Source organism: Tupaia chinensis, unplaced genomic scaffold (genome assembly GCF_000334495.1).
Source record: "Tupaia chinensis unplaced genomic scaffold, TupChi_1.0 Scaffold000386_1, whole genome shotgun sequence".
In the NCBI taxonomy this organism is placed as follows: domain Eukaryota; kingdom Metazoa; phylum Chordata; class Mammalia; order Scandentia; family Tupaiidae; genus Tupaia; species Tupaia belangeri.
The window spans coordinates 2,176,192-2,187,073 of record NW_006159888.1 but is presented as its reverse complement, the minus strand read 5'-3'; the positions used below and the strand labels follow the sequence as shown (position 1 = coordinate 2,187,073).

At 46.5% G+C, this 10,882-nt stretch overlaps 1 protein-coding gene and 1 pseudogene across 2 annotated transcripts in view; one reads left to right on the top strand and one right to left on the bottom strand.

The window, feature by feature from the left end:
* The window catches only part of UGGT1 (UDP-glucose glycoprotein glucosyltransferase 1), a 140,015-nt gene extending 134,265 nt beyond the window's left edge, over positions 1-5,750 (top strand). For both annotated transcript variants that reach the window (XM_006153676.3, XM_006153675.3), the window contains one exon: positions 1,223-5,750. In XM_006153676.3, the coding sequence (XP_006153738.1) occupies positions 1,223-1,248 (26 nt within the window). In that variant the 3' untranslated portion in view covers positions 1,249-5,750. The remainder of the gene's footprint in view (positions 1-1,222) is intronic.
* Positions 5,751-6,759: 1,009 nt separating this feature from the next.
* LOC102498506 (peptidyl-prolyl cis-trans isomerase A-like) lies at positions 6,760-7,874 on the bottom strand (annotated as a pseudogene).
* Between the last annotated feature and the right edge of the window lie 3,008 nt (positions 7,875-10,882).

Here is a 10,882-nt window from a genome sequence, read left to right as displayed (position 1 = left end):
GTCTGTCACCAAGAGTTTTTACTGTGTGTATGCCCTCGATGAGTCTTCTTTTGAGAATTTATCTTGAAGAAATAATTAAACACAAGAAAAAAGTAGTATACATGAAAATTATTAACACAAGAAAAAAGTAGTATACATGAAAATTATTATTATTTACATGTTAAAAGCATTAAAAACAGTTTAAACATCTAAAATGAGCTACACTGATACATAGGAAAATGTTTATATGTTATTAAGTAAAAACGGTTCCTGACTAAAATGTGTTTTAATCTAAATCAATAATGCACTGATGAACACAGTTCATTTGGAGTAGGGTTTGAAAGTAGTTTTTATATTATTTATTTATTTATTTATTTATTTATTTTAGAGAGATTTTTGCTGTCGGGCATGTGGGCTCACCAGAGAGACAGAAACCACCCCCCCAGGGGAATAGCCATGCCACAATCCCTTTTCCTCCATTCTCCTCTCAGGATACATGTGATCAGCATGAGATTTTTTTTTTTTTTTGGAGAGGTTTTTGCTATAGGGCACATGCGTGTACCAGAAAGACAGAGAGAGACAGAGAGATAGAAAGCGAGAAATTACCCCCGGGGGGGTGGCTATACCGCAATCCCTTCTCCTCCATTCTCCTCTCGGGATCTTGGGCACGCATGCACACATGCATGGTGTGAGTTTAAGCCACCGGGTCCGAGACTCGAACCACGGTCGACCAAGTGGGAGTCCAGCCACGTAACCACCATGCCATCTGCTGGCCCCCATAGGCTCAGGTTTTATATGCCAAGAACAAAGCATGCATGAATCAAGCAAAGACATACACTGTTTAGGGTTTCCATACCTGATCAGCCCATCAATTGATATTGGGCTGTCAGAAAATTCATGATGTATCAGCTGGCCGTATGGGAGTCCAGCGCCCTTAACCACCATGACACCTGCTGCTACCCCTCACTCCCTATGAGTTTAAGCCACTTGGTCCAAGACTCAAACTACAGTCGAGTGGGAGTCCAGCGACATAACCATTATGCCATCTGCTGGTCCCAAGTTTTTATGTTTTTTTTAAATAAAGACATCTCCTTTATTCTGTTTCCATTTTCAAAATACAATACAAAAACACCAACCCAAAAGCTCTGAAAAATTAAAAAGAGGGATAAAATGGGTGAGGGCCCTCTGAACTTTTGTTTCTTGAGAATAACATGCTTATTTTCTGTTGTTCTCCTTTCTGTAGGACCTCAGAAACGGGAAGAGTTATGATCGCTGAGAGGATAGGAGATGCCCCATTTGGAGAACAGTTTTGTACTAAGCTCTAGTTTTTCTGATCTGTCTATAAACTGCTGATGGCTGGGCAGGCCTGGCGTCTCTTGACCTGAGCACCTGCTGCGACTTCTGCACACCTGTGGGCGCTGGAGCTCTCTGGGGTGTGGCACCGCTGGTTCTAGGCCCAAGACAATGGCGGTAGCAGACCTCTGGGACTCTGTAAAGAGCCTTCTGCCGAGCAGGGGGTGGCAGCTGCAACTGGAAGATGCCGAATCCCTTGTGCCCACACCTAAGAGCACACACATGCTGCACCGTCACGGGAGGCAGGCCTGCCGGAGCTGCTGCGGTCTTCCTTACCTCAGTTTACCTGCAGCCTGTGCTGCCCTGCAGATGCCCACCCTGCAGTGGGTCAAGCTGGCAAAGCTTTGTCCAAGGTCCACCTGCCCAAGGGCCATGCCGATGTGCTCCTCATGCCTGCCTTGCGTTCTCTTCCCGGCCGTTAGGTTCATCGTGTAATCAAACCCAACCAGCAGTCACGTGTCTTCAGAGCTGGCACGGTGCAGCCGCTGAGCTAATTAATTTGGGACAGGATGGGGATGGGGTGGGTGAGAGCAGGGAGAAACCAGGAGTGGGGGCCTCTGGGTTGTTGAGGGAATAGAGGAAGACCAGCAATGGCCTTTGTCCTTCATAAACCATCAGTACAAACGTTGCTGACCTGAAGTGAAAACATTATCACCCCACACCCAACCCTGGTGAACTTTTTAGGCAATTGTTTTATAAATAATTTTTGTACTTGTGAAAGTCTTTCCTTTTGCCTCTCACTTTCTAAAAAGTCTTCTATCAATTTTCTCACTGGATACAGCCATATAAGCCCCTCTAGTGATCCTTCGGGATAATTGGCACGTTGGCCTCTCCTGTGTGGGACCTTCGTAGACAGAGGGCACATTGGCTTGAACTTTTCTCTGCAGGACTTAAGACCAGGAAAGACTCTGACTGTGGAACTTGGGCTTTTCCATATGCTGTCCTGTATTCCCTTTATTTTTACACCGTGGATCACCTTTGGCTTGCTGAATCTACCAGCCCCGCACCAGCTCTGATGTCGGTTGGCCCCATCATGCTGCCTGCTGGTCTCTGGTGGTGGCTGCGTGTCTTCATGGGGGCAGTTTAGGATTGCTGCCAGGTGGGCTGGGGAGTCTCTAGGTCTGTCACTGGGACTAGTAGGGTCTTGGCTCTGCCCAGGCCGCTGGCTCTGCAGCACCAGTTTCCAAGGAACCAGGCTTTTTCTTGCATATTTTGCCTGCTTTTTAATATGGAAGGAGAGGTTGTGCAGGGTAGCCAGGTTCTCTCCCTTCTAAGCCAGGTAATATATTGATGTATAGTTTTTTTAAAAAGCATCATGTTATTTATTTTTCTCGTGTTTAAATGCAAAAGTTTACTTAGAAGCCTCCCAGCATCTGAAGGAGCTTTTGACTTTGTTTTAATAATTCCATTAAAAATTGGAGAGGTGAGAGCTCAAAAGAGAACTAGATAAATAAATTGATCTGAGACTGCAGAGGGCCCCTGAGTGCCCTTGACAGAGGCTGTCCTTACCCTGCTCAGAGCAGCTGAAGGAGTAGGAGCAGTGACACTAAGAAAATCAGTCTGGTGTCATCCTCACATTTTATTAAGCCTTCAGAGAGGCTGCTGCCACCAGACCAGGAGCAGAAATGTGCATTTTCCGAGTGTGTGGTCTGGGAGGGGGGCCCGGGATGCACAGGTCACTGGGCTGTGCTTTTCAAATGCTGGTTCCTGGAGGATGTGGAACTGGCCACTTTTCTCTGCGTATTTCTTCCAAGTGTCTTAGGCATTTGAAGGGACTTCAGAAAGTTTATGGAGACATGGGATTAATGTATGATTTATAAATTTTTTTTACATCCATGCATAATTTCCTCATAAGCACTTTCCATGAACTTTCTGAAGACCCCGCTTATTCTGTGTAAGGAGGGTGCAGATTGAGTGTCCTATGTCACTTACTGCCCCTTATCTGTCACCACCGAGCCACCATCTTAATGGCCGACTGAATCATGTGAGACCCAGCTTCTGAAATAGTCCAGGCCCCTTTCTCCTCCTGCCACTTTCTGTTCTTGCCCCATGTGGCATAATCACCTTTCAGAATTGACCTAGTGCTCTAGGAAATCATGTCACCACTGAGATGAAGTCTTGGTCAGCTTTGTCATCTCTGTTACAAGAAAGTGTGTACCGTGATCAAAAAGAGAAGTGAGCTTTCTTTCCGAGAAGCAGGAATTGATTGTGTCGAATGTTCAAGCCTCTGGAATCTGCCCTCTGTGTTGTGCTTAAGCTCTAGTGCGAGTGAGGGGTTTTAATTCTCGTCACACCGTAATGGAAAATCTTGCTGAACTGTTCATGGCTGAGTAGTGGAATAACGTGACGTGTCACAGTGGCATGCCTGCAGTCGTGTGAGCCTGCTCGGATGCAGTGTGCACAGTGACAGCGACAGCCCGGCCCTGCTACTTTCTGCTGGGCCATGGGGCACTCATGGGCAGGGCCTCTAAAAGTGGAGGAGGGTGGGGGCATGCTGCTTTCCCATAGGTGATGAAGTGAGTTTGTCAAGACGTCGCGTTTCGAATTCAACCACACAGACCTCATGTTTCTGTTGGGTGCACGAGCATCACAGGAGGCCCATGCAGGGTGTGAACTTAGACCTCGGAGAGCGCAGATCACATGTGTTCTCTGTGTTAAGAAATGTTTTCCATAGTGGGAGCTTAGTTTACTCTCCTGTCCTTAGTCCTCATGTTCAGGACCTCATCAAGCCCTGCCTGAATGAACAACTTTCATCTAGTGGTGGGGACCAAGTTCCTAAATGAAGGGCTGAGGGCTAGGGATGGTAATGCGGTGTGGGGAGGAAACTGGTCCAGTCGATAGGGAAGAAGGAAATCCAGCTTCCTTTAGCCAGAAGTTACACTTCCCTGACGCAGTTGGGAACAGGTCAGATACCACTCTCAGGACAAGGAGTCTCAAGTGACTTTGCCTCTCTGTGACATTTTGCCGCTGTGCCATCTCGGTCCTCCACCTCTCTCCACGAGTGCATTCAGATACTTGAAAATAATCACTTTCCAAAATTGCCATGCTTGCTGTCTCTTTAAAAGAAATACATCCCCTCAAGGGTTTAATGAGGGCAAGGGGTGGGGGGTGGGGTGAGTTACAGGGAAATTCTAATTGCTTTTGTTGAGTTTATTTACTTACCTTTTCCATGAGTGAAAGAGACAACACCCCCAACAGGGTCTTGACACTACCATCCACCTCTGGCACCAACCAGCCCTGGGTCATGGGCACGTGCATGCCCAGTGTACTCAGGAAGTCCGGGCACAAACGAGGAACCTCCCCATGTGGGCAGCCTCAGTGCTGTGCTGTCCAAATTCATGGAAATGTACTGGCAAGGCCACCTGATGGAAACTTTCTCTTGGTAACAAAAATGAAGAGTGAATAATAAACGGTGTATTATGTGCAACGTTTTTAATATATTCCATTGTGTCATTTAATCGTTTTTAAGCTACTTGATTTTATGCGAACATTTTTGTCGGTTTATCTGAGTCAATCACCTTAATATAGCTTGTCATGTGTCTAGTTTGGTGGGGTAACATTTTTAAATTTAAATTCATAGTTTCTCTGCCTTGACATAGAAAAAGATCCTAATCAGAACTTTGGCAATTACCTGATTTTATTTGAGCAAATTAAACATCATTAACTCTGGTGGTTATTGGTGTCTGGAGGATACAAATCTCATTCATTCTTTGGTCTTTGGTTTCTCTAATTAATGCAGAAATGACGTGGTTAACAGTTGTAGCAGCAAGTCAGTAGATCGAATTAAGCGTCTCATTCCCCCCAGGGTGTCATCGAGTGTTGATTGTTTATAAACAAAACAAAACCCACAGAATCAGCTGAGTGGCTACCTGTTGCTTGGAAGCTGTCCATGCAGTTAAATGCACCGGTAATGAGTTTGCGTGGGAGGCCCTCTGCAGGCTCCCAGTCAGCCCACACTGCAGAGGCCTGTGGGACGGAAGTCGGGGGTGGCACTCGGGCCTCCCCCACCCATATGTCATGCATTGCCTTACTTCTCACCATTTATATTTCCAGAGAAAAAGACACTTCCTCCCGAAAAGCTAAATACATTAACCTAAGGTTGACAATTTGGGAACAGAAGATGGTCAGGTACCATGTTTTCTAAATAGTCACCCATGGAAGTAACAAGATAAACGTGGGAAAATAGAGGTTTTAAAAAAAATGATGTGCTTAAGAAACCTTTCTAGATACCCTATTTTACTGTACTCCTACCCATTAAATGCAACATAGTGTTCAGGTGCTGATGCCCCTTGCTCAGGATCAGCATCGGGGTTGTAAAGGTCAGCAGCATCTCTGTGTTGGAGGGAACCGAGAAAGAATTTCCTGGTACTGTAATGAAAACAAGATCTCAACACAATAAACTTTTTTCTCTCTTCTTACAACTGTGTTCAGTCATTCAGCTTTTGTGTTTAGGAAAGGTGGATTGATGGAGTGTGAAGTTCAACCTTTCACCTGGCAGATGTCACCAACCCTGATGGAGGGAGAGGAGGGGCTTCCCAGAAGTCTAGGACTGGGGCTTGGATTTCTGGGTGGTGTGCAGGGTTCCTTGGGGTTTCCCCACCCCTGGGATTCCCTTGGAAGCACCAGCCGTTCCAGGACACCTTCCCTAACCTTGTCACTAAGGTCCTCAGCAGGAGTAGCACGCACTGTTCTGGCGATGGCTATGAAGTCACAGGCCCTGCTGTGTGCTGAGAGGACAGGGCAGGGCCCGGGTGGCTGTGAGAGCTCACAGGGTAACCAAGCTGGAGGAAGAGCTGCTGCAAGGAGAGGATGCTGAAGTTGAAGCCTAGGTGGAGTGGGAGCTGTCCACATGGGCTGAGAGGTGGGGAGAGGGGGAGCCGGCCAGGAGACAACCAGGAGGTCCTGGGGCGCAGGGATGCCCTGAGAGCTCTACACTAAGTGCCGGCACCGAATGGGGGTTTTCTGGTGATACACTGTTTATAAGGCACACAAACGTAGAACTCCATAGATTTCCACAGATAAAAGCAAGTTGGATTTTGTTTTATTTTAAATAGCATTTAGACCATATTACAGAAATGGCAGAGCAGCTGGTGTCAGACTAACCTGCTAATATCTGAGCTGTTGAAACCCGAGACACAACCAAAGAGGCAAAAGGTGTACCCCAGAGGTTCCTGTGCCAGACGCTTCATCCCTAGTGTAATGCTGTTGAGGAGTGGCGGGACCTTTACGAGGGGTGGGGGTGTGTGTGTCCTGGTGGGCCGTGTTCATATCTTGGGGCACCGTCCTCATAAATAGATTAATGCCATCTCCAGAGAGGAAGTTCTTGTGGGAACGAGCTGTTTTTCTGGGGGTAGGCTGTTAGGAACACAGTTGGTTGCATGTGCCCCTGACCCCTGACCTTTCCACTCCTTTTTTTGTTGTTGTTACTTGGTTTTTATTTCATAATCATAAACTTCACTTTTCAATTCAGCTAGATTTGGAAGGGAATAAGGAAAAGATGGAACCCAAAGAACTGCAGCGGGAGCACGGGTTACAGGACACAGCAAGCAGATGGGGTGGAGGGTGCTCTCCTGAGCCACAGAGGGAATGGTCTGGTTAAGAGAGAACAAGTCAAATTCATCAGAGTTGTCCACAGTCAGCAATGGTGGTCTTCTTGCTGGTCTTGCCATTCTTGGACCCAAAGCGCTTCATGACTTCCACAATATTCATGCCCTCTTTCACCTTGCCAAAGACCACATGCTTGCCATCCAACCACTCAGTCTTGGAGTGCAGATGAAAACCTGAGAACTGTTTGTGCTGGGTCCAGCATTTGCCATAGACAAGTTGCCAGGACCTGTATGTTTCAGGATGAAGTTTTCATCATCGAATTTCTCACCACAGATGGAGTGGCCACCAGTACCATTATGGCGTGTGAAGTCGCCACCCTGGAATAATTCTGTGAAAGCAGAAACCCTTATAACCAAATCCTTTCTCTCCAGTGCTCAAAGCACGGAAGTTTTCTGTTGTCTTTGGAACTTTGTCTGCAAACAGCTTGAAGACGACGGGGCCCAAGGGCTCGCTGTCAACAGCAATGTCGAACAGGCGAGGCTGACCATGGTTGAGGGTGAGAGACTCGGGCTGTGGCGTCTGCAGAGCCGACCTTTCCACTCCTTTAAGCCGCGTTGTGACAGCACGAGATGTCAGCGCCATTGCTTTTGGACTTCGCAGCCGCTGGACTTACAAGCCACATAAGCCTCTTTTCTTTATAAATAACCCAGCCTCAGGTATTTCTGTCACAGCAACACAACTGACTAAGACGGGAGAAGACTCAACCATCGGAAGAAGAGAAACACAAGATTCACAATACGAAATAAAAAAACGAAAGCTCTTAACAACAAGGTTGACCATCCACAGAGCAAAGGAAGAATGCGATAGTGAAACCATCTAAATCATACAGTAATACTTGTTATGTAGAACACCTGATGAATACAGAGAAATGTTTAAAAATCTACCAGAGTATTAATATTTTCACATATTTGTGTATATTCACATCTATATCAAATACTGTGTGCTCTACTTTAAAAAGTGCATTTTTATTTTTAGCAGTTTTATCCACGTATGGCTCTCTCAGGGTGCGTTAAGCTGCAGGTGTGAGGAGCTCCTCAGGCAGCATACCTAATAAAAAATAATCTGATGTTCCACATCAGGAGCCGGGGCTGGAAGTCTTCTGGCTGAATGATTCCGATGTCCAGAGGTGTTGTTCAGGTCCCAGGTTCTTCCTGTCTCTCCGTCCTGCCTTCCATAGCACCAGCCTGTACCAAAGTGGCGGCCCTCAGCGTTGGGTGCCATACACTCACCGTGCACGCGGTGAACCCCCGGCTTCCTACTTCATTGTGGGAGGGACCCTGCCAGAAAGATGGGCAAGTCTTCTGTTCCAGAGCCAGTCTCCGGTACCAGTCAAGCCTGCCCTTAAGTTGAAGGCATTTCCCAGCCTCGTTGCTATTTGGAGGAGCAGGCAAGGAGGGAGTGGCGGTAAGCACATCCATTGCAGGGTTTGCCATGAAGGATCAAAGACTCAAATAATGCTTAAAAACTTAAATGAAAACTAGCAGGTTGCTGACCTGTTTTACTCTAGAGCTAAATACTTTTCAACTCTCTATACTATTTCCAGTATTCCCCTCCACATTTCTCAAAAATATACTCCTCTATGGGCGGGACTTCAGAAGTTTGTGGGGCCAGCAGGTGGCATGGTGATTAAGGCACTGGATTTCCAAACAGCCGACTGCTGTTTGAGCCCTGGGCCTGGGAGCTTGAAAATTATGCTGGGCACAGGTGCATGTTTGCCCAAAATTCCAAGAGGAGAACGGAGGACCACGGATGGTGATGTGGCCATTCCCCCTAGAGGTAGATTTCTCTTTTCCTCTGTCTCTCTCCAGCAAGTGCACATGCCCTGGGGCGAAAACCTAATCTGATGCATGAAATTTCAAATCTCATGCTTAGTTTTCTCATAATATGCATTTTCCATGAACAACTTCCTGAAGTTTTTTTTTTGGGGGGGAGAGGTTTTTGCCATACGGCACGTGCCCTCGCCAGACAGAGACAGACAGAAAGCGAGAAATCACCCCCTGGGGGGGATGGCCACGCCACAATCCCTTCTCCTCCATTCTCCTCTCAGGATCTTGGGCACGCACACACATGTGCCCAGCGTGAGTTTTAAGCCACCGAGTCTGGGATGTGAACCGCGGTCAACTGCGTGGGAGTCCAGCGACATAGCCATTATGCTAACTGCTGGTCCCAGTTCCTTATATTGTTACTTCTTGCTATCTAGTGTAATATTAGAGGACTTACCTCCCCACAGCAACATTGCCTGTCCCCAACTCCCTAAAACATGTGTTCCCCAAAACATGTTGAAGTCCTAACTTCCAATGTGGCTGCATGGGGATATAGGGCTTTTGAAGAGGTAGTTAATATTAAATGATGTCATAAATGTGAGGCCACCATATTTGGATAAGACTGAGGTCCTGATAAAAGAGGAAGACCTGAGGGTCAGTGGGTGGCATAGTGGTTAAGACTCTGGACTCCTACATTGTTGACCATAGTTCAAGTCCTGGACCTGGTGGCTTGCTTTCTCACTTGGTGGGTATGTGTGCCCCATAACAAATTAAAATAATAATAAATAAAAGTAAATAATATTTTTTAAAGAGGTTTTTGCCTTAACGGTGAGTGTGCTCTCCCAAGAGAGAGAGAGAGAGACAGTGAGGGGGAAAGTGACAAATCACCCCCCAGGGGGAATGGCCACACCGCAATCCCTTCTCCTCCAGGGATCTTGGGCATGTATGCACACACACACCCAGCATGAGTTTCAAGCCACGGGGTCTGGAACTTGAACCGATTAGCCTTGTAAAAGTCCAGCGACATAACCGCTACGCCATCTGTTGGTCCCTAAATAAATAATTCTTAAAAAAGAAGATGAGGAAGAAAGAAAGAAAAAAAGAGGATGATCTAACGGATGAGTGCACACAGAGAAAAGTGACCTTGTGAGGACACAGAGAAAGCAGTCTGCAAGCCCTGGGGAAAGGCCTCAGAGAAACCAGTTCTGCCAGTGCCTTCGGACTTCTAGTCTCCAGAACTGTGAGAGAATACATTTCTGTGTTTTAAGCCACCCGAGCTGTGATATTTTTGTTATGACAGCCTTAGTAGACTAATGCAGTACTAGTAATTAGTAATTAGTAGACTAATACAGTAACAATTTGGCTAAATCAATCACAATTTAATCTTTGCAATTATGTTAATATTGTTTGCTGCTAAAACAAGCTGTGTATTATGACTTGTTTCCTTTTTGGAATAACTTATTTAACAAGAGAATCAACTCTTTCTCTGTCTCTGCCTCTCTCTCTCTCTCTCATTTGTTTAGATTTTTATACATCCATTCTTCCTCGAGTGGTCCAACAGAAATGCTTTTCCATGTCTTCCTGAATGCACCCACATCTCCAGTTTTCTGGGCATGTGCCTTCACCCCTGCTGCTGGTGGCCTCAGGTCTGCCCATCCTGGCAGGCAGGATCCATCCTGAACCAGTCTCCATCACTTGGGCCTCCTCTTCGCTCCTGTCTTGGTGGAACCCTGTGTTCTGGATTCCATGGCTTCTTCTCTTGGATTCCCATCTTGTTTTGCCAAAGGAAATCATTCTTACCCAAGAATGCACAGGAGGAATATTTGAGTTCGTTCACATGAAGATGGTTTAATTCTGCCCTGATACTGATAACATTTGGCTGAAAATTACATTTGAGGCTGGGAGTAATTTTCTTACATTGTTGTTGGACATTTCTTCCCTTCCTTCCTTCCTGGCTTCCTGCCTTCCTGCTTTTCTCCCCTCCCTCCCTCCTTCCTTCCCTCATTTTTCTTTTTTAATTTCCAGAAGGCATGTGTGCAGACCAAAGAGAAACAGAGAAAGAGTGAGAAAGCATCCCATAACGGGGTATAGTCACACCCCAATCCCTTCCTCATTTCCCCATCCCGTCAGGGTTTGGGCACACACACCTGGTGTATTTTTCAAGCTGCAGACACTCGAGG